This window comes from Dermacentor silvarum, chromosome 2, assembly GCF_013339745.2.
Source record: "Dermacentor silvarum isolate Dsil-2018 chromosome 2, BIME_Dsil_1.4, whole genome shotgun sequence".
NCBI classification, from domain to species: Eukaryota; Metazoa; Arthropoda; class Arachnida; order Ixodida; family Ixodidae; genus Dermacentor; species Dermacentor silvarum.
In genome coordinates, this window is record NC_051155.1 from 251,433,975 (window position 1) to 251,457,784 (window position 23,810).

At 44.1% G+C, this 23,810-nt stretch overlaps 3 protein-coding genes across 8 annotated transcripts in view; 2 read left to right on the plus strand and 1 right to left on the minus strand.

Annotated features, from left to right (window-relative positions):
• Nucleotides 1-11,827, plus strand: part of LOC119443146 (ATP-dependent Clp protease ATP-binding subunit clpX-like, mitochondrial) — a 57,432-nt gene extending 45,605 nt beyond the window's left edge. For both annotated transcript variants that reach the window (XM_049662609.1, XM_037708307.2), the window contains exons 10-11: nt 1,844-1,936; nt 10,387-11,827. In XM_049662609.1, coding sequence (XP_049518566.1) covers nt 1,844-1,936; nt 10,387-10,566 — 273 coding nt within the window. In that variant the 3' untranslated portion in view covers nt 10,567-11,827. The remainder of the gene's footprint in view (nt 1-1,843; nt 1,937-10,386) is intronic.
• Nucleotides 11,828-11,903: 76 nt separating this feature from the next.
• On the minus strand, nt 11,904-12,619 carry LOC119443150 (iron-sulfur cluster assembly 1 homolog, mitochondrial). Its single transcript, XM_037708310.2, has one exon. The coding sequence runs from the start codon at nt 12,363-12,365 to the stop codon at nt 11,976-11,978; it is 390 nt and encodes a 129-aa protein (XP_037564238.1). The 5' UTR covers nt 12,366-12,619; the 3' UTR covers nt 11,904-11,975.
• Nucleotides 12,620-13,105: 486 nt separating this feature from the next.
• Nucleotides 13,106-23,810, plus strand: part of LOC119443151 (protein Daple-like) — a 53,659-nt gene continuing 42,954 nt past the window's right edge. For 3 of the 5 annotated variants that reach the window (XM_049662605.1, XM_037708311.2, XM_049662608.1), the window contains exons 1-4: nt 13,106-13,256; nt 13,831-14,006; nt 21,491-21,555; nt 23,338-23,555. In XM_049662605.1, coding sequence (XP_049518562.1) covers nt 13,932-14,006; nt 21,491-21,555; nt 23,338-23,555 — 358 coding nt within the window. In that variant the 5' untranslated portion in view covers nt 13,106-13,256; nt 13,831-13,931. Of the gene's footprint in view, nt 13,257-13,464; nt 13,584-13,656; nt 13,680-13,830; nt 14,007-21,490; nt 21,556-23,337; nt 23,556-23,810 lie in introns of those variants that run through there. The other 2 variants (XM_049662606.1, XM_049662607.1) reach the window with 2 other exon arrangements.

Here is a 23,810-nt window from a genome sequence, read left to right on the forward strand (position 1 = left end):
CCCTGTGAGAAAAACCAAATGAGTCTGAGACTTGCAGAAATCTTTAATTCCGTCGCCAACAAGGGGCAGTCGGTTTTTGCGAGCCGAGCCGAGTCTCGAAAAAAAAAAAAAACGCAGACATGGGCAGCATCGTTTGTATACAGCTGCATCGTTTGTATATACCAGCGCCCACCTGTGAACTGATGTAATCACACCCCCATGAGCAACAGACAAGCTAGCATCTAGCGTTGCCCCTTTGAGAGGTTAGAAACCAGATAGACATAAGCTTTTACAAGCGCATTGAACGGAAGCAGCCCACAAAACAAAACCAATGCCAACCGTTGTGTGCTCTAGCATGTATGAGCAGTTGCTGAAATGATGGCATAAGGAAGCCGTGGAATGAAAGCCAAGAGACTACGGAGCAAAACAAAAACAAAAAAAATTTTCTTGTATCCTCACAGGGGGCAGCATTTGGTGGGCAACAAGAAGTTGAAAAATTAGCGTGTTTTTCAAACATACAGACAGCACCGTAAATATACGGCGTCAACCATTTGGGACTTGTTCGCAGCAGCATATATTTAGCATTGATCCGCAAAGGGTTATCGAAGATAGGTTTATTTGCCTCCAGCGATACCCAACACTGCACAAATGCCCGGTCCCAGGGCGGCATGGGAATCAAGGAGGCTCCCGCGCCTAGGGTGAAAAGTACAGAAAAGAGGGTCATTAGCACGTCGCTGCGGGAGAATGGCTCTTCGTGACACGCCGCTAAGGGAAAAATGTCCCTGCAGCTATATGCTGCATACTCCCACAATAACCAGTGGGCCTGCTCGCAGTCGCTAAAGAAATCTCTCTCAGTTTGGTAAAGTGTGGCTTGGCATAGTATGACCATGAACGAGTGTTCAGAAAAGGAGCAACACCAGGCATGCGCTTGCCAAAGGTGCAAGGCACCATAGACGAGCTCGGGTCCGAGTGATGCCCAAAGCAAAGGGGTTGGCCGACGAGAGGACAAACTTGTTTGCACCTGATGCTGTCCTGGCAGAAAGATTCTTTCGTGCTTGCTCTGCCGATCACTCCGCCACAGCCAACGTGGCCAGCAGCGCAAGGTGCTACCACGGAAAATGGGTCCATAGAAAAAGCCACCCCCGATAAACATCGTAGGTGAAAAGGTAGAGGCGTATGGACAACAGAATAGGCGAATGCCTACACAAAGGTGATGGGGTGCACCCCGATCTCCAAGAGTTGCTCTGTCTGGCTCGGGGAATGTGCTCTATATTTAAATTTGTTTTAGAGCACAGCTCCTGCGGCGAGCATCGGCGTCACTTGTAACCAAGTGAACAAGCACAGCAAAAGATAAGAGTGAACGCGGCACGCTGCAGAGGATGAAAAACGCAGCGAGAAGGACGAGGCGCGAGGAGGAAAGCGGAGAGGAGGGTGCAGCGGAACCATGAGGCAGAAAGCGGAGGAGGGTATGGAAAATGTGTGAGCAGGAAAGCGGAGTGCCGGCGGCAACCAGGCATGCGGCCAGTGCAGAAACAAAGCGCTGGTGTGGGCTTCGGAGCCACTGCGCATGCGCTACTTTGCCTGTGCTGCCGCCACCACTACAGAATGCGCTCCGCATAAGCCACGCGTTCCCGTGTTCATGCTTTTTTTCTGAACAATCAGTGATCCAACCGGTGGAAATGCTTTGTCTGCCGCTGCTGCTAAACGAGCTGCCCGAGCAGGTGCTCAGCGCTGCTGCCAAGAGCACCCTGTCGTTCAGAATCAAATTCTTTGCCACATTATATCACGAATTCAAAACACCTAACCAGCTGTGCTCAAAATTCGCATTCAGCAGTATCGCAATCATCGATGAAAATTTTTTCAGGTGGAACTGACCTTTGAGCCAGAGGCGTTGAGAGCTATTGCTCATCTGGCCATGGAGCGCAAGACCGGTGCGAGAGGACTGCGGGCAATCATGGTGAGCAGCACAACACGCTGACTTCTTTTTGGTGACATTGTAAAGCCATCTGCAACAGGTGTAGAGAGATGTTAAATTTTCTAGACATTCTTGAAAAGCAACAAAAGGAGCTTTGATAAGTGATTTTTTGATTCAGCAATAGGCAGCCTAATCCAACAGGCCCTGCTACATTAAATGCCAGTAACCTTCATGTTGTTACTATTTGCATAAACGCACATAGTAATACCTATAAAATACCTCTGCTGTTGAACCTTCTGTCCAACTTGCGAATGTACACTTCAAATAACTGCTAGGTTAACCAGGCCTTCTTGTTGGCCTCGTAGTGAACAGGTAGCGTTGCCCCTTTAAAACACCTTGGATTCGTTTACTTCCCTATGACGAGCATTGAAAGCTTCTCGCTGCCCGACTGCCGCCGCCGAGCACGGTCAGCAGCTGTTTGCTGTGTTTGCTGCCATGCAGGGGTCACCAGCAAATGCAAGTGTTTTCTCTGGGAGCATTTTGTAGAACAATCCAGTTTCATCGCAGTTGAAAATGTTATTAGATGCAAACTGCTGCAACAAAGACTGTAGCTTTCCATTCCGGTACTGTGTGATGGCTGAATCATCGACAGTGCCGCTTTCCCCGCACAAATTCTTGAACTTGAGGTCATCGCGATTCTCAAAATTTCTGATCCACCCATAGCTGAACTTGAAGTTCTCGATGTTCATTTGAAGCGCGAAAGCCTCTGCCTTTTACTTCAAGATGTAACCCGAGGCTGCGATTTGCTTTGCGATCATGGTTTTTAGCCACACTAGGAGCGCTTCCTCAAGCTTTGGGTAAACACCTTGACGCATTCTTTTTTTGAGCCCCAGTTGACTTTCCGAGATCTTCAACTTGTGTTTCATGAAATCTGAAACCGTTTGCTTCGAAATTTCGAACTCATTGCCCACGTTGGCTTGGAACTGGGTGCTTTCAACTTGATTGATGATGGTGACTTTCTTTTCCGTTGTCGTCCTACGATAGGGCTTTGCGCTCTTCGAAGCCATGGGCAAAAATGATGAAGGCATAGTCGGCGCCATCACTACCAGCAGCAAATCCACTCGATGAAAAGCACAGCACCAAACAGCGGGAAGCTTCTTAGTTAACATTGAAGAGAGTGCACAGCAGCACAACACGATCACGCGACTTATCACAAAGCTAACCAAACAACGTGTGGATATACAGAATAGGCTATGGCATTAGCTATGGCTGGCTACGGCTGCAACTGATTGGTGTGCGAGAGTGCTGGTTTGAGGTTTCGATATGATATGGTGGGTGCGGTGCTACGGCTGGCTACAGCTAGCGGATCAGCGTGTGAGAGTTGGGCTACAGTTAGGGTGGCTAGATGTGCCGTCTCCCATGTGGGAAGCGTAGTTCAGCGCTTCTCCGCTTCATGTCGACAAATGTGGCGCTGTGGTCAGAGGCATGTCACAAGCGGCAAGAGTTGTGTGCTGCTGCAGTTGACAGTGCAACTGTGGCGTATTTATCAATCTAGTTAAACTGCAAACCGTTTTCACAGTGATATCATAGACAGTTAACAAATTTCTGAATGCAGCGAAGCTCTGTTACTTATGAAGGTAATGTACCTGCCTTGTCCGTCAGCAGTTTGTTTCCCAGTTTGAGAGGCAAAAATATGGAGCTCTTAACACTGTTTAGTTCAGTAAACATGTTAAACTTGAGTATACGAGGAGGAGCACAAATTCTGCACGAATGAACTAACCTTGAATCAGTTCTTATAAACCGAGAGAAGCGAAATTTGTTTTACAAAACAGTATGTATAGGTGCTGCATGCGAACGTAATTCACGCAGGGAGTATTATTATACCAAGAAATGTGTAAGAGAAATGATTTTGTTTGAAGGAATGTAAACTACAATTGAATAAATATTGATATCCGCACAACTAAATCCTCTCGTTTCATTTTATTTTTTCTTCTTTCCTTTTCTCTCTCTTTTGTTTTTTTGCCGTATGGATGCTATTGCAAACGAGTCGTACATGTTTACAACATAAATCAACAATCCTTTTTGATCACAGAAATGAACTTGTTTTTGTGAAAAACACAATTTCTTACCTTGTTCAATGACCACTGATTAACTCCATAACAGGAGTAATTTGTAGCATGCAAATTCACATAGTTTGTACTCTTGATGATTGTGCATACGTATATTTGAATGTAGTAGGGTAATTCGTCGGTTGCATGCGCAAACCAGCCACATGTGCAAACCAGCCACACCAAGCTTCTACAGCAAACTATAGCTTTAACTGAAACACGGCACTGCATCACAACGTCTTAGCGTAGCGTAACGAGCTTTATGGAGTAGGCTCAGGAGCCAAGTTATTCTTGCTCTTCACAAGAATTAAAGTTCAGCCAAGCAAATGATTAGCTTTGTGATGCTGTTTGTAAGTTCAAGTTTGTGCTGTTCAAAACCGACCAGTCCTATAGGCTTGAACTATGTAGAAAAGAAGAAACATCAGCCAGTGCGCGTGGAAGTCGTTTTCCTGTGAACTGCAGCTATGTTGATATTGTCACGTTGTAGTGATGGTGAAGAATACAGTAGCGACAACTGTGAATCACGTAACTAACTCTTTAAAGGGTGAACTTGTGCCCAGTAAAACAAGTAATACTCATGCACAACGATAGCGGCGAGCAAAGTCGGGGATTGTCAAAAAAGTGATCGGTGGTTCAAGCGCATCAGCTTTTATACATGACTCGTCAAACGTTCCAGTGTAATCGCTGGTGCCCGCGTGCCTTCCAGAAAATACTGCACAATTCGCGTCGAGCATGCAGGCAGATTACACAAGGTGTGGTGACAACAGACACAACAAATGGAATGAACGATAACCTTCGAGTAAGTTCCAAATCATGTATGCACGTATTGCGCTGAGCAATAGCCTCAAGTTGTTATTGGGTAAAATGCAGTCCCCGAGGAAAGCATAAATAAATACACGTGCCAATATCTGTCGTTGTACTTGGCAAAACTTCTTCGAGCTTCTCACACAGAATCATTTTGTTGGCCTTCTTTCAACAGGTTCACTTCCTCACTTGTCTACATATACTTATTCTTCAGCTGTATATAGAACATGTCTAATTTTCTTTCGCATCCTATTTGCTTGAAGCATGTGCAAGTGTGGCTCGCTGTCTCTTCTGGATTATTTTAATCGCCAGCATTTGGTCAGAGTCTTGCTTGTTCTTTTGGGAGGAATTTGCTTCGATATGTAAGCCACTCAGTGAAATATATACTCCTCAAAGTGGCATTCACATACTACTAATGCAATTGAAACATATTGTCTGCACGGCGAAGTGTAAGCTCGTATTTCTTAGAAAGTTCTGGCTGTCGCGGCATTGAAACCAGTGAAATTTTCGCCCGTGGCTGGTATGTTTGTAGCTGAACTTACAATTCGACTCAAAGCAAGTGATGCTCCTCCGGCTAGTTTTCTTCTTTGCAGGAACACTTTCGCTCTGTCTCAGAGCTGCAGGAGCTTGGTATTCATGAACATCATCCACAGTATTCACTTCGCTCCTTAAACGTCTAAGTGAATTACAGGAACTCGAAGAACTATTGTGACTGCGAGCGCAGCGCACTGTGCCGTCTGCATGTGAACAGATGATATAAATTACCGCTTTTCAATATGACTCATTACAGCAAGAAACGTCACACCTTTATACACTCTCTCATCATATGTCAACCTCTTTCTTTCAAGTTTTAGTGTAAAAGCAATTTATTTTATATATTAAGTTATAGGGTTTTACGTGCCAAAACCAGTTCTGATTATGAGGCACACCGTAGGGGGGGACTCCGGAAATTTGGACCACCTGGGGTTCTTTAACGTGCACCTAAATCTAAGTACACGGGTGTTTTCGCATTTCACCCCCATCGAAATGTGGCCGCCGTGGCCGGGATTCGATCCCGCGACCTTTATTTTATATATTACAGGTGCGCAATAACAAGACTGAGTAGCAGAGGACAAGCGCTTCACAACAGGCCCCTGACTGCAGCACCATTCCTGCTGTTATGATGTGGGGAAGCATTGAACTACACCAGTCGGCACACCTACCCATCTAGCCACCGTACCCAAGCTATGGTGGTTAGGTGGGTAGGTGTGCCATCTGCCGGCCGCGAAGTGGAGTTCAGCGCTTCTCCGCTTCATGACGACGAACGTGACGCTGCGGTCTGAAGCCTGTCAAAAGCGGCGTGCGGCGTGTGCTGATGCAGCCTTATTACAGTGGAAATGTGGCGTCCTTATCAGTGTATTTAAACTGAAAACTGCCTGCACAGTGACACCATAGACAGTTACAGATTTCTGAATGCAGCATAGCTCTGTCACTTGCGAGTTAACGTACTTGTCTTGTCTGTCAGCTGTTTGTTTCCTGGTTTGAGAGGCAAAAATATAGAGCTCGTAACGCTGTTTTCTTCGGTAAGCACATTAAAATTGAGTCTACAAAGACCAGCACAATTTCTGTCCGGGAGAGCTAGGGTCAAAATGTTTTACGAATCAGTATGTAGGTGCTGTATGCGAACCTAATTCACGTAGGGAGTATTATTATACCACGAAATGCGTAATGAGAATGACTTGGTCAGAAGTAATGTAAAATGCAATCGACTAAATATTGATAATCACACAACTAAACTCCCTGACTTTATTTCATTGCTCATATGGGTGGTATTATAAACGAGATGTATGGTAACTTGTGTCGAGCTGTACACGTTTGCAATATACTAATAGACAAATTGGAATCCATCCAAAATTCTGCTGTCCGCTTTATAACTTCTAATTACAGTTGTCAATCTAGCAGTACCCAAATCAAACGCGATGTTTCTCTTCCTGACTTGCATTCCCGCCGTTCTGTTGCCCTTCTTTGCCTCTTTCATAAATACTACTACAGTGTAGACCGCTTATAACGTAAGTCGCCGGAGTCGAGAATATCCGCTCTATAAGCGGTACCGCACTATAACCAAAGCAACAATTTTCAAGGCCCGCAGATATGCCAACAGTGTGCACCGAGCCGCCTCGCGTATGCGACAGTCGAATAATGCGGCTAGAATGTTTGCATTCAATTTACAGTCGAATCCCGTTAATTCGAACCAAATCCCGTGGCGGCGCCTCCGGCCGGCATTGCTCCGGCACCGCTATAGAGTAAAAGCTTAGAAGATACCCCTCAATGTCGCGTGCGAACAAAACAAAAACAAAACAAAAAAAATGCGGCGGATATTTCACCCTCTCTCAAATGGCAAGGTCGCCGATTCTGCATTGCGCCGGAACATGCGTGTACGTGCCGACGTCTCAGCCACGCTACTGTAGCCACACGTAGGAAATGGCAGTGAACCCTTCTTTCTCCTGTATGCTTCCTCTACTTTTTAGTCACATGTTGACCTTGCACGTTGCGGCTACGGCGCAGAGGGAAGCAGCAGCGCTGTTCCAGGACGGCCAACGAAACTGCTCACGCCGGCAAACGCCAGCTTCCCGATAACGGCAGAAAACGAAACTTCGGGGAGCTGGCGCCGGGCCCTCTTGGGCGGCGGCACCTGCACGGCGGCAGGCGCGCACAGTAACAGTCGAAAGTGATGGAGCTACGAGGGAGGGCGAGGGGAGCCACCGAAGCGACGGAGTTGCCAAGGCGAAATCCGCTTCCCTGCTGCCCTCCTCCCTCACATTCCACGGTCTCCGTGTACGCCCTTCGCCGTGCCGTGCCGGCGCCGCCCGCTCCCTGAAGTTTCGTTGACTGCCGTTATCGTGAAGCGAGCGTCGGCCGGTGCTGGCAGTTTCGTGGCCCTCGCTCGCTATGCGCGCCGTGACATTTCACAACTCGCACTCAAAATTCTGGTTTCAGCCTCACTGGCTGTTCGTTCACACCACGTGCCCTTATCCTCCACTTCGTCTCTCTTTCTTCCTCGAGCACTCCTTGGGGCGCCCGTTTGAGGGGAACGTTCGCCGTCTCCGCTGACTTCCGTACTCCCAGGCAGCCGCACTGTAACCGGTATTTCGTTTCCTGCAACTGCACTATAAGCGATATGTGTATACATGGAGTGCTATGGGAAAATTAACGGGAGTCTGAAAAGACCGCACTATATCCGGTCTTGCACTATAGCGGTTACGTGATAAGTGGTCTATACTGTATAACTCGTGGTTCAGCCATTCCTTCGCGCACATCTAGTCGACTTCATAATCATCTCAGCTTCAGGCGGAATTTGGCCGCACACAGTCATTCAATAATTCTGCTTTGCCACGCGCCATCGCATTATGGAATAACCTTCCAAATGATATTGTTTCATTAAAAGATCCTGCCGAATTTCATGAACAATTGCAACTTCATATGTTCTCTTGACTTTGTTTTACGATGTATTTTTTCCAATGTTTACCAGTTTTCCTTCCAATGTACAATTTTATTTGTTTCTCCTACTATGTACCGTATTTATTCGAATATAAGGCGAGGTTTTTTTCCGAAAACCGCGCACGTTGTCTGTCTGGCATACAATTGTTGACAACAATTCTTCTGTTGTTTGCGTGAAGCCTGCGGCATTGAGCACCAGTTTGAAGTTCTGGTGCGCCATGCACACGCAAAATGTGTGGGTGCCACTTCCTCCGGCCAAAACGCAGTGAGGCCAAAACGCAAACTTGCGAATGAAGAGAATCCGCATTTGAGATTGCAACTTTTTTTCCATTCCTCGTAAAGTTCTCGCAAATTCAGCAAAAGCAGTCGTTTTTGTTGACCGCGGATGACGTCTTTTTTTCCCGGTAGACAGTATGAAACCAAATCGTCTTCATAAAATTTCTAAAAAAAAATGTACATTAATATATTTCCAAACAAAATATCTCTCGTTTTCTCTCACACTTCGTCGGCAGCACTGCGGATAGCCGAAGAATGTGTGTAAAAACGTGAAAGCACACAGGAGCATACGATCTTTCCACCTGCGTGGTCGCCGCATATTTCCGTTGCCCCAAGGAAGCGTGGCGGCACAGTGAAGCGGACTTACGGGCCGACGCCCTGGGACGCGGCGAATGCTCAACATAAAATTTTGTTTCTCGCTTAAAAGAAAAATCACTCTGATAAAGCTTTCACAAATAAATCTCCTTTGCTTAATCTTCCAAATTAGTGCAAGCATGCATTTTTACTTGAACCGCATCACCAATCTACATGTGCCTAACATGGGGAATTTCACACATTTTCCAATGTTTGCGCCCCTTCCACTTCGAAACTACTCGGTCATCGACTTCAATACTTTTTTTTCGCATTTACTGCCAACTATCCAGTCAGGTGATATAGTTGTATTGTGCCTGTAGACTTTGTATAATTTTCAAAAAATAATCAAAACGGACGCAGAATAGCCGTAATGCTTCCCCACAAAGCACTTTGTGAGACATAGTAGTGGCCGCCAATGGGAGAGAATAAGAAAGCGCCATTCCTTTTCTAGCAAATCGCAGATATTTAAGGCGTTCCGTGTAGTATTGTATTTTTGAGAGTATTTTTCGGCAACCTAGGTTTGACCCACTACAGCAACATTCAAATCACTGTAAGAGACAGAAAAAATATTTTCTTGCAAAAATACTTTACGAGGACAAATAGTGCACTAAAAAGATCGCCCACAATTTTTTAGAATAGAATCGGAGAGGGTTGAGCTCAATGTTTGGGACGTTTGGCGTGGAATGGCCCAGGGTTAAGACAATGTAAATACAGTGGCTACTGACACAGCCGTGTTCCCAGGGAACACGGGAGTATGAAAGTCAAGCTCACAAAATGAGGTTTCCTTTTAAAGGAACCTCTGGCATTAAAATTATTATTGGTGAAGCACATTTAGGGGTCATGTTTCAATGCTTCACTGACGCAGAGTGAACATGTTTCCCAACCGAGCATTTCAAGAAGTCATTAAGGCATGATTGTCAATAAGAGGTTAGGCCTAGTTAACCACTTAACAGATTCAGTGCACTCTTTGAAACTTCAAGGTGCAGAGAGATGGTGCCACGACACATCAGATCAGAAGCAACAATTTTTCCTTTCCATTGATTTCTAGCAAGGATGTCGCTTGTGCACTGCAGGAAAGCCCTGCACAGATGCACAGAGGGAATAACTGCTGTGACCCACTTCGCAGTGAACATGTTACGGGGTTGAGGTATTTTGGAAAGATGTTAATATTTTCTCCCCCCCTAAGTTTCAAGTTCATTTCGTTGCTTATACATTTGGTCGTACAAAACATGCAAGAAGTGTTTGGACCCATAGACAAATGCTAGTAACGGGTCCAATGACAGCAGCTATTACAGCAGCCAAAGGATTGCTGAAAGTGCAGTAATTTTTTAATGTGTTGTATGTACCTCAATGTTTAAGCATGCTGAACTGTGTTTCAGTGTTTGAGCAGCTGCCCCGTCATTGTAGTAGATTGCAAAATATGCTTTGTCGCATGAACATTAATCACAGCATTCAATGTTTTGGCTCTTGTAGGAGACCATCCTGCTGGAACCCATGTTCGAGATCCCAGGTTCTGATGTGACAAGCGTGCACATTACACATGACTGTGCCATGGGAAAGTGTGCCCCACTGTACATTCGTGGCCGGCCAGTTGAACGGGACTTTTATGACGACAGCCCCTCTGCTGACCAGGAACGGGCTGTCAGTTCCTAGGGATGGTTGGTTGCAAAAACACTTGTGTCTTTCTCTTCACCCCATGCGCAGGACTGTTTATCTCGGACAAAACAGAAAACAGGAAATGCACCAGAGAAAGGGGTGACTGTGCAAAGACCTGTCAGGTCAAAAAAATGGTGAAAAAGCTACAAGTACCCTCCTGCATCTTGGAGCAAGATTCCCATTGTAGGAAACTGTTGGGTTTGAAACCCATTGTTTGTTATCCTCCAAAATTACTTGCTGTGGTGCACCAGCAACATTTCCATTTCATCTTTCATAGATAGATTGATGGAATGAATTTTGAAAGTACTCCTTAGCTCTTGTGCACACTTGTGGACTTTAAAAATTCTGATTGTGCCAGTGAGTTGAACTTCATGCTCAGAATGCCAGAGCAGCAGCTGGTCAAGTAGGCAACATTGTACGAATTGCAACCAACTGATCTCACTTTTTTTGTCAGTATCCTCAAGGGCAGCTTGAGACCAAAGCATGGGTTCTTGAAAGACAAGTCACATTTCATGCTGTACTTGCTGAAGTGTTGCAGATATCGATTTCGGCAACACTGAGCTTCAGGGTTTTAGACACAGTGAGGAGAGTCTTGACCCTAGTTCTCGGTGTAGACAACCTTTGAGCAATGCCGTACTGCAATTACGTTTTGGTACACAGAATAAATTTCTAGTACAGTGTTGAACAGCTGCTTGAACTTGACATTTGAATGTTGCGAGTGCATCCAACAGGAGGCATTTATCTTGGTTGACCTTGAGTGAGACTGAGCCAAATGTGGAAATGAACATCTTTCCAAACACCTTTTAAAACGTAATAAATTAATTTACAGAGTGAAAATGCTGGCTGGCTCGTGGTGGCCGATGCGTTTTTCATTTCTGAAGCTATTTAAAGAGTCAGCCCTCATGATTTATGTTCGCCTACAAATAAGCATTTCTGCAACTTCGCTTACCGCTTTGAAGGGTAGAGACTTGGGCATGTTGGTAGCTCATGTTTAAAATAAGAACAGCGCGAGAGACGGGGATAAACACGTGTGTGTCTTCTTGGTTTGACCCCGTCTTTTGCGCTGTTCGTATTTTAAACATTGCTTACTGCTGTGGTGCAAAACATTCTAATTGTGTCGCGAAAGTAGCATTTTAGTTTTTTGGGAGAACATTGTCAAAAGAAATAAAAGGAAAACCTGTATGATACTGTGCTATAGTGTGGCTGAATTGCAGCACTTGTTAATGGTGTAAATGGAAATAAAGACTCGGTTTTGCAAGTTTGCTTTACAAAATTCTTCACATTGCCATTACCAACGCTTGCACCAGTCAGCCGCTGGTCAACCACCTAACAAGAAAAACGGTATAATTTATTCTAACAATCACCTCTCTACTTCGTTACACACAAGCATCAAGACAGACCAGAGGTCACACAGTAAAGCTCTCGCCGCAACCGCAGGTACCCTTGACGTTAGGGTTGTTGAAAACAAACTCGCTGGACAGCTCTGTCTCAACGTAGTCCATTTCTGTGCCGAGAAGTGTTAGTTGAGCCTTGGTGTCGATGAAAACTTTGACTCCGTCCTGTTGCACTTCAACGTCGAACTTTCCTTTCTCAGTGGCGTAGTCTAAAACGTACGTGAGGCCATTGCAGCCCCGATGTTTCACACCAACTCGCAACCCGATGAAGTCTTTGTTCGTGGCTAGCAAAGTCTTGACGCGATCCACCGCTGTTTTGGTAAGTACGAGCGCGGCCCGTTGTGGCACGTTGAGCCGCTTGGAGCCCACTGCACGCACAGTAGCGGTGAGTTTCGATGCCATCTTGTGCCACAAGGCTTGACCAATTTCGCAATACAGGCGCACTGGTGCGGCACATTTACAGTCAGTGACTAGAAACAAACTGAACACGATCAGTGTGTCATGACATTTTCTCCGTGCGTAAAGGGCAGCTGCGACTCCAGCCAGCGAGGCGCTGCTCCAGCTTCTCCTGCGGCTGATCGCGACGAATTGCACAATAAAGTACAGTTAGTACAGTAGCGCAATTTCTTTCTCTATGGTAGCGCCACGTAGCGCTGTGACAGCGAAGTTACAGGACAGAACTCCACAGTATCTCAGGCAATAACCCCTCCCCCCGCCCCCAGAAAAAAAAGAAAGTTTTGTTTGTGCTCTTGTTGTTTCGCGAGTGAACTAATATGGCAAAAACCTGAGTGAGCTGCTCATAGTCAAATTGCTTTTAAGTAAAAATTATTAGCAAAATTATGGCGTCTATGACGTAATTTTGGCTGCGTGCAGTCGGCAAAAGGACGGCCTTAGAGATTGACTTTTTTCAGGCTAAATTTGGAAACCAGCTATCGCTTATGATCGGCGGATCTGTCAAAATCGATGTGAATGTTGCATCTCATTAAAATACCAGTGTCATTTTAATGGCAGTGGTGAAAATAAATTGTTCTATTCTGCAGTGGGTTTTATCGACTACTAGAAAACTCGCGATGGAAATCTTAGAGGCCATTTATACCTGCCAGCATCTGCTGCTGCTCATGCTGCCGATAACTACTGCCTGCTTCTCCACCATAGGTGTTCTGTGGCTCCACCACAGGCTCCACTACGTAATGCGCGCTTCTGAACGCCTCAGGCCGTCAGGCGGCCGGTCTCCGCTTGTGTGCTGCGCGGTGCAGCTGGTACAAATGACGGGATGAGATCCTGTGCTTTTTGGTAAGGTTGCTGACTTTTGCGATTGTATTTGTTTTGTCAAGATATGGCCGCAGCGGGAAGAGTGCGGGTCAGTCGTGTAAATAACGGTGCATGCACGAACTTGCCGCTGTCTGTGCGTTTGTGCGAGACATTGCAGAACACTGAAATGAATTGTTTACATGGGTAATGATGCGTCTTTGTCACTAGCCAGCTGGTTTCTTACAATCTCTCCACATGGCCCGTCGAACGTTTTCGCTGCGCTGATCCTGCAACTCCTCTAGTGCTCTTACCAGTGAGCACAGCGAGTCCTGTGAGGGAGAAACGTTATCGGAACTGGACTAAGTACAGGTGTATATAGGGCAATTCGAAAACGCGTTTTCTTATGATACGTGTCCTTATGTCTTGTGAAAGAGCGCGCTGCGCAGCTCGCATACAGCCTTGCAGGTTGCGTTGTTTATATCTGCTCGTCTACATACGAGTTGCTTTGGTGTCGAAAGGCGTTTTGGGGTGCTCTTGTTGATCGCACTTTTTATTAAGGAACTTAAGGTAGTTTCGGAGCCTTCAGCTACGTCTTCCTTTGTCGCGTTTGTTCTAGCTGAAGGCAAAAGGCAGCACTTGGAGCGACAAAATTCTATGGCTTGAGCTGACACGCTTTCCAAGGATTGTCACTGTTGGAAAAGCTGGCATCGTACAACGATGGATGTCTCCGGCCAAAGCGATCCTGACCTTCCCGGAGATTGGACGTTTATGCCGTCTGAGGGAGAATTGATGGTAAGTCCTGCGCACTACTTGCGATCGGTTTACGAGACAAGTGAGATACTATAGATACCTGCTCTCGAAAACCTCGAGTGCTCGCCGTGAACGCGTTTACGCAATGCGATCACTTCATAAACACTGATAGCGCGATTGAAAGTTTCGCTACACGAAACTGTGTACTCGTATTTATTTTATTTTTTTTAATGCATACTTCTAGTAGTTAACATAAAGGGTCGATGAGTAAACCTACGTTTGTCAGTGCATATTATCTGCTCTCGAGTTGCTTTGCTTGTTGATCTGTGCACGATGTCCCTCAGTGACCCACGACAGCGGAATTATAAGCGCCGTGCTGCATCTGGCGCATACGTGCCCCTGTACTTTATGGAATTCGAAAGCCTAGCGTGCAATAAAATAACCATTTTCCCCCGAAAGTGACTGCAATGTTTTAATCACTCTAACTATAAACAATGGTTTGTGGAACATAAAAGGGGTTCTTGGAGGATGTTTTGGTGTGTGTGTTTGTGTGCATTCACAAAAGTCTGTCATGTAACTGTTGTGTCGGTGCGGCTGCCATGGTTTCTCCCACTATGTCCACTGCTGTCACTTGCACGTGCTCAGTAGCTGTCACTCACGAGGCATTTGCTGAATGCGAGATGGTGAAAGTTGTACAGATATCTTATCACCTGCTGTAGGCGTGTTCCTTCCTGGATAGCTGCCAGCCATTGTTCTTTGCTCCACTGATGCCCTTGTGTCCCATTGAAGGGCTCACAGTGATACCCACCCCCAACGCTCGGTCCAATAGAATGCCGCGTTTCCGTAAAGCAGTTGCCCATGTGGCCACAGCGTGCACAACATAGTATATCCACCACATTCACATTAACTTTGGCAGTTGTCACACTGACAGAGCATGTTGCTGCTTTTGGCAGCTGAGTAGCTGTCAGCTCAGCGACTCCAAATGGCACAGGCAAAACAACAGTAATTCATATGTGTGTTTCACCTTGTGAGCCTTTTTTATTATAGCGTTACCCTTGTTAATATTGTTGCTTCACCGTAACACCGTAACGTAGCCCTTCACTGTAACAATATATTCGTACCCCTCTGTTGCCGTGCTGTTAACATACTGTACCATGTTATCTTACATTGCACTGCTGTAATTTTTCTCGCTTGCATCATTGAAATGGTGCACTTTAAAGTCGTTCGTGGAAAGTTATAACTGTAAATCTATTTATGTCTTAATGATCAGTTACTTCCATGGCCTGAACATATGCAGGAACCTGAGCTCTGGCTGTTTCTGAAAATAATATACAAAAATTTCTGAAGTATGATGACTCCTGCTTTATATAAGAAGAGAGCTACTACATTTTTAAACCAGTTTATTTTGTAAGCTATAGCAAATCCAGAATTTTTTTTTTTTTTGGCATGTCCAGTATTGAAAAAACTTAATATTGCTAGATTTCTGCACATATTGTCCCTACAGGAAGAATATGAAAAAAATGTGAATGCTGTATGTGATATGAAAAAAAAAGAATATGTTGTTTATATATATATATATATATATATATATATATATAAGAAGCCAACAAACAATGACACCACGGACAACATAGGGGAAATTCCTTTTACTTACTAATTGAAATAAAGAAATGATAATTAATGGAAAATGAAAATGGATGAAAAAACAACTGTCCGCAGGTGGGGAACGATCCCACGTCTTCACATTACGTATGCGATGCTCTTACCATTGAGCTACCGCGGAGCCGTTTTCCCATACACTTTCTGTAGTTATGTTTTACAACTAGGAACTAACACTGGGAACGCATAATGCGAAGACGTGGGATCATTCCCCATCTGCGGACAGTTGTTTTTTCATCCATTTTTATTTTCCATTAATTATCATTTCTTTATTTTAATTAGTAAGTACAAGTAATTTCCCCTATGTTGTCCTTGGTGTCATTGTTTGTTGGCTTCTTATGATATGATTAATAATATATATATATTTATATATAGTGCATAGAGGGGCTCAATGGGTCAGCTTGTAGTTGAAACTTAAAATGAAGTTACAATGATGCACTTTCTAAAAGTTACTGTTTAATATAATAAATGTTTCGTAAGTGGCATGTCCTTCATCAGGAGCATCAAGCCAGTATGCTCTTGATGAAGGAAGTGCGACTTCATTAATGGTTGGCAAGTTCAACAGTAACTCTGACAGGGGGGGCAAATAATTTGTGTGTGTGGGGGGGGGGGGTGTAAAGCATTTATACATTGTATATCTCGTTCCTTAAGCAATTTGAGAGGTTAAAACAGGGACTGTTAGAAATAACACCAGTCTGTCCAAAAGCACCGCAGATGTGTAATTTGCGTAAAAGTGCTACTACCTGTGGTATACTAAAGTTGTCCAATTTCCAACCTCAAAATGCCCTATAGATCAAATGGTTGGAATTACCACTCATTTTATTTCTAGACATTTTATATGTTTAAAATGTTAACATGATGTGTGTTATCTCTTTCTGATTTTCATAAAGCCTAAAACACCATTCTACATCAAGGAAAATTAAAACTTGGGGTTCACTTTTATTTCTAGCCATGGAGAGTGCATTCATAAAGGCAATGAAGTGTCAATCAAGTAAAATTAATTAGTTTGGTAAATAATTTAGTAACTGGTTTGTTAACCATCCACATCTGAAAACTTGTCCCTTCCACAGAGCAAGAATCCATGGCTCCAGCATATCAAGAACACGTTGCAAGAAAGTAACAGGTCTGCACAGCACACACAGCACAGTCATAGCGTAAGATGGGGGAGCGGCTCCATAGGAGCTCCATTTTCGGCAGCACGCACTAGAGGGTCTTCGTGGAAAAGTCTCTTTGCATCGTTTTTATGAGAACGAACCGAACTGTCCGCCTGACATGAACGGTTAGCTGCGGCTTGTGCTGCTCTCTGCACAGCGGTCTGCTGAGCCCGAAGTTACCTGTTTGTAGGCGTGCGCGTAGCTTTATGATTTGCTTCTTCAGCAGCGGTTCGTACCTTCTGAAAAGGTGCCATAATGTGCACTGAAAAGTTAACACAGGTATCGAGACTATGCGGTGCACATGTCACAACCCTTGACACGTGGCATGATATGATGCAATTGCTACATGTCGTGACACCTGGTGGAATACGGTGCAACTGCAATGCAAAGTTTGCACGTATCAATGCCACGTAGTGCGCATTGCGTGACAAGTGTTATGATACGATGCTGCTGCTGCTGATAGTGAAAGGCACATAGCCAGGATTTTGCCACCTAGTGCTATATTAGACAGTTTTAGTTTAGTGTATCTACCGTAATATAGGGCTTGCAGAATAGCGGGATCGAAATCCGCTTACACAGAACGTTAAGACCCATACCGTTTACCGTACGCACGCTATTTCTCAGATTTAACGTTACCGTGTTTGCGTGCTTGCGTAGTTTATGTACAACATGGGGGCGCTTCCGGCTGCCCGCTTCGAACTGAATTTCGCGTTGTTTTTGTAGAATTCACTTCATTCTTAGCAAATCACTGTGTAAACGGCTTTCGCTTAGTCTCGGGCCGCTTCGACGACAGGGTATTTTGGATAACCTTGAGGAATTTTTGAGAGAGCTTTTCGTTTCGAACACTCCTAAGCCTATCGATAGAAATTTTCTTCGAGATGCGAGCACCACCTATCGGTAAAGTTGGAAGATAGGCGCGACGATGGCAAATGGCCTCTGAGATGGGAAGATTTCGGAGGCTATGGTAGACGGCTTGTACTGCTTGTCTGTTTCGCTGCAGATCGGCTGACATGGGAAGTAAAAATACAACGTGCTCCTGGCTTCCATTGCACTGCCTCTTGCACTTTTTGGACGCACACGCACATTACTTAGGTGCCCTACGTATGCGAAATTCAAAGCGTAATGGAATAGCATCCTGGACGTAAACTATGCTATCACGCTATACTAAAACTCTCTTTCTGCAAAGTTTGTTTGCGGAACGGTAACGCTATTTCTCTTAAACCCTCTATTACGCTAACGTTAAACTAAAACTGTCTAATATGCAACTGCAATGCAATGTATGCCCATATCGATGCTAAATGGCGTGCATCTCGCATCACGTGACTCCTCGCGCCCTAGGACGCGTGTATAGGGCATGTTTCTGCAGTAGCTAGCAAGCACTGGCGTGGTGCAGTGGCAGAGTAGCTGACTTTTGCGCCGAGGGCCCGGGTTCAATTCTGCTGGGAACTGGGAATTTTGTTTCTCATTCCTGGTGATAGCTGCGGTGGACACCAGCTGTGGACAACATCGTCTACCGAAGTGGCTGTTGAAATGAGCCCATAACAGCTAACATTGTAAAATGACTCCTCAAACACAAATGACTCTTTTAGATTGGTATGCATAACGTAAATGTGACAGCTTTCGTCGACTCTTTCAAAACTCTACGTACTCTTCTCTAGTGTACTTAAAGAGGCAGTAAGAGCACAGCATCATTGAGAAAAGCAGTGAACTGTTTCTTGTCCACCACCTGTGCCTAAACATGAGTCATTGAAGCCTTACTTATTGCAACATTGCATTAAGGTTCTTTGCCATAAAAAAAAAGGCACAGTGAAAATGGGATGAGTCAAACATGTATTATTTTCTTGCAAGCGGCTTCTCGGGAGGCCCGGGCAAGGGGCACTAGGCTAAGTTCGCCATCTCGTGACTTCGGAATGCACCAATGACACGTCCTTTCTCCGCGGGTTTCTGTGGGAGACCCCTGCTGAAGGAGATGCATAGGCGTAGGAGGCTTATCTTTAGCATAATTCTGCCTTATTTATGGCCTCACTTCGCAGCTGCTGCAACCTTTTGTCAGTTGTTGCATCAGCATGGCCTAGATTTTGGTTTTCTACGTTTCAGGTGGAATTGCATCACCCATCTGTTATGTATCATGAAAATATAAATATGAGCAATATTTGAGCTAAGCATTGCACTGACGCTGTTAACCCATTGTTGTAGGTAACACGCTATGGTACTCTGATAGTGAATATGAGGTCCTGGGTTTGACTCCAAGCCATGGCATTCGTAGACCAATGGAAAAAGAATACTTATGCTCACATGCTTGTTAAAGACTCCCGGTGATCGAAATTAATTCGAAGCATGTCAGTTGCTAAATAAATAGGTGAAACACCTTTTTAGCAAATGTGGTATGTCTCACTTTGAGCATGCTTCTTTTTCGAGGGCTAATGGATTGAAGATTTTTACTTTGTGTAAACACAAGTTAGGGGCACGATGCGTGATATAAGCTTTTGCATAAGTTCATTGAAGCAATAACAAAAATAGCTTTGGCAAACACGCTCTGATTTTTTAGTCAATGTTTATAGCCCTTCTTAATTTCCCATATTCATTAGCTCAGGTAAATGTGTTGCTGATGAATGAGGTATGGCCATTAGGCAGCGTAATCTTCTAAACTTGACTCAAGTAATGAAGAGTGACGTAGCACAAGTGATGAGCAGTGGTCAAACAGGGAATGTCACTGGAGCCAACGTTTTATCAAGGGGACTTGTCTTTGTATGGGCACAAGGCAAGCTTAAACCTTAACTCCTTCTGGTCTGAATTTTTTAACTGGAGTAAAAAGTTTGTTTCTTTGCCCTGAATGAGTAAAGACAGGCAAAAATAAAGAAAATTTCTTGTGGAGTTTTTGCCAACATATTGAAGGCTTTTTTCATGACCTGCCTACAACTTGGTGTTGGAGACAGCATATAGTTCTTTAGATTTCCTATCCACAATCATAACGGTGTGCAATATGGCCAAAAATTATTACAGGATCATGTTTGTGCACTCAAGGTAGCAGATATGTCTTAGGCAGGAGGCTCCAAAGATATGGCGCAGAGGCCCATCCTCAGCGTGGTGCAACACCATGTTTAGTGGGAACAAAAGGTTATCAAGTTATGAAATTAGAAATGTGGACACTTGAATTTTTGAAAATTTTGTAAGTTTATTTCTTTTTCCCCCATGTCAATATTTTTTGTAAAGCATTATTGTTCCAACAGGAATTATTGGACCAGGAAAGGTTGACACAGTTTTGCTTTTATTCCTCCTCTTTGATCATTAAACCTAAACTCTATCACACAAGTAACTTGCAGCACTGCTGAAGGTATGATGTGTACACAGGCAATACCCTTGCACAGCAGAATATAGTTCCAGACGTAACGGTCTGATTATTGGCAAGATTAGAGAGTTCTAGCTTTGCTTGGTACATGATACATTAAGCTCTCTGCGCATGCACATTGTATACCAAGAATTATTCTGGTGGTCACTACCCATAGATGTGCTTGCTTAGCTATATAGCCGAGCCCATACAGCACAGACCTCCAGCTTCAATCCGAATTTGTGCTTGGTACTCAGTCTTTGTCCTGACAGCAAGAAATAAATGGTGAAAACAGGTATTGCTTAGCTTCATCTCATGCTGAGGGCACAGCATTAAATATGTTTTGTTGTTATTATTGAGATCTGCTGTTTGTTATGGCATTGCTAGGCCTACAGAGGCAGTGCCAAGCCATAAAAGTGGTTTGATTTCAATTTAGTAGGTGCCGGTGCTGCATAAGCGCTGGTGATACATTGACGATGCGAAACTCTCTAAAGGCCTTCTTATTCCCTGCATCACTAATTTACTACTCCAGTCTAGTACGGTACGCAATGATGGTGGTGAGAAACTACCACCGTCACTAGATGCTGCGCAGACGATGCAATGCGAGTAAACATATTTAGAGGTGCATTTGCCCCTACGATTGGCCATGGAGGCTGCAAGGCACTGCTGAGAAAGAGTACAGATAAAGCGAAGCCAAGCTATCTCACTCATGTAAATGCGGCTTATGGTTACAGCACCAAAACGTGCACCAAGAGACAATGCACCAATACAGCATGTATTCCATTAGTATGCGACAGCGTGACAGACGAAACAAAGAGAAAAGAAAACCCCATGACGAGCACAACTCCCAAATGAAATTTTGTGTTTTGTCTGTTGTGCTGTCATATACTAATGGAACCATACCAACTAGCCCAGCTTTCCACCTTGCTGAACGTGTATTGACAGGACGACGTGTACACATATGCTGAGCAGATGAAGATGACCACATTTTCAGGGGCTTTGGCCCTGCCTGTTGGCTAAGGAGTCTTGCAACTTCCACAGTGCTGCAAGGAACTACTGAGATGCAATGCACACAGTTGTACTGTGCAGCGTGACCAATGCAGGGCACCAACACGTGCATGTGCAAGACATGGCAGTGTTCTATCACACCACATAGCTTTCCATGCACAGCATGTTCAGTTTTAGACAGAGTGTAGAGAGCTTGGCCTAAAATTTTTATTGATACAATCATACTAGAAGGGACGAAAAGAGTATAATGCTGTAGATCCTTTTAGCACCTGACTATATAAGTAAAAGAAGCTCACGGCACAGTTGTAACTATTTATCAGTAAATTAAATGAAGAAAACAAAAATGTCAGCTATTGGGTGTGCTTCATGTGTTGCAGGATGCTCCAGACTCGGCATCAAGAGTGGAAGGAAGTCGTGTTGAAGATTTGCCATTAGACGAAAAGTAAGAAATTAATATTTTTAAACTGGTATTTTGAAATGTCGGCCAAAGAAGTGTGAAGTGGTTTTTTAACAAGACAAACCAAGAGAAGTGAGCAGCTCGTTGAGTTTGTTGGGTAACTTACTGAAGAGGTCAACAGCAACTGAAGCAAAGGAAGTTATACGAAAATGAACACTTTTTTTTCTTTCTCTTTTTCATTTGTAGAAAGACATTCATTTTGTTCTGGTTCAGATTGGAAGTAAAAAGTAGACGAAGAAGTAGCATTCTGTCAATAGATATGGAACCCGCGGCCTCAGCATATTTTGTGCAGCGCTCCGCTTGTTGTGCAGTGGTAGCGACTAACCTTCACTGCACCTAGGCGCTCCTCTTTTTTGCATTGTGTTTGGCCAATATAGAGTTCTCCATACAACTCATGCTAATAGGGAAATGTATTTTCACCAGTTGGCATAGGTTGGCACATTTGCTCCCATTTTTTACACAAGTGCGAGTGATGGTGAGTTGGTGGGGATGCGAGTGTGAACATAAGTGATACCAGATGTTAACATCCATGAGAATGTGACTGACACGTTGGCATTACCTTTATGTCAACAAAATTAGTCAATACTTTCTTGTTCTCATTTACCAATTGTTCAATTCCACATGGCCTCATGCTTTTTGGCATCAACTTGTGTTCACACACACATTGTTATTAATATTATCATCATATTCCTTTAACCTTTCACTTTAATCCAGTGTAGTATGCTAGGCAGAGGGTGACATCTCTAGCACTCATTAAAATCATTCTATCTATCTTCAGTAGCACGTGGCCATGTTTACTCACTCACTTTCACACCTACTCGTTGCTCCTCACACCTTGCTATGTAAGTGGATGTGTTGACCTGCTGTCTGATAAAATAGCATGTAGCAAATTGCAGACTTAACGTCTGCCTACAGTACCATGCTTCTGTTTCGTGCTTTCATGGACTTGCATGTTGCTGATAGTTTAATAGAAATTATTGAACAATGCTGTGCTGATCAATATGATAATCTTGCTTGCTTGACCATTAGAAATTTAAGCCCAACAGCATTAAGGTTTCCTAAGATGTGGCATTCATTCAGCAGTTTTGACAGGCAACTAAACTTTCTGTTGCAATTTCAACATTTGGAGACCCATTGTCATATTTTAGCCTTTAAATATGTTCTAGAAGGCACAATTTCAGAAGCTCCTTGTAAAAAATTCCTATAGATTTTAGGTGTGCTGCTTTTACCCAAGTTCAATCACAATCATAGTTTGGTACTCAAGTGGCTCACAGAAAGTGAGATACTTCATGTTGTGTGATTCTACGTGTTGTTGGTTATTATAGTGTGATCCTTCATGCATTTTTCAGTGGAAATTTTGTTACACTAAAAAGCTGTGATCACATTTTTGCCAAGTTTTTTATTAACCTCTGTGAAACCTATCTTGCACTTCAGTGGCCAGTTTGTCTGTGAGTTCGGCCGTTATTTCACTTTGCAGTAAAATATGACAACTGGCTTCTGTAACGTCTTGACTTGGCTTCATCGTGTTCAGCTTCCTTGAGATTATCAGGAAGGTGGAATTGCAGCCACGTACGTGTATCTACTGCTCAGTGTTATCATGGATAAAAAAAAGTTGCTAAGAGCCATTTAGTTTCTATAAATTGCAACACGGTGATACTTATTTAAAAGAAGAAAAATATTGGTTCAATGCGAGTAGCAAGCATGTTACTTCTATTGTTCTTCTGTGCCCAGCTGAATACCAAACCAGCAAGGTTTTGTTTATTACAGTGCCACCAACGTTAATCGAGAGAAAGCCATGGAGAAGGGGGACGAGCAAGAACAGGATACTAGACTTGGTGGGGACAGGGAAGGCGATGCCAGTGCTGGAAGCCGAGACAGCGATATTGACATCATTGACGAGGATACCGACCATAGTATCGAATCTCTGAGCTCTTCTGCCATAGGCAACACATCTGCGTCACTCATGGGCTTCAGTGAGATATCTGGTATGTCACGTCTTTATATGGATTTTTCAATCTCTAACAGAGGTTTTAATCTTTGGTCTTCTAGTGGCCCTACAGAGAATGCATTTTTCACAACAGGACAGGCACTTCTCTTGTCGTGTTGACCATGTTTTGTCGTTTGTTGCGCAATTAGAAAATGAAAATGGAGCACAATCAACCAGCACGAGCACGCCTTGCTGTCTCGCTACGGATGTATTTACTCAATGAGCTAGTAAGTTGCTGACTGATTTTTCTGAC

Coding starts and splice junctions, on each gene's coding strand:
- LOC119443150 (XM_037708310.2), bottom strand. CDS start 12,365: ATGGCATCGAAACTCACCGCTACTGTGCGTGCAGTGGGCTCCAAGCGG.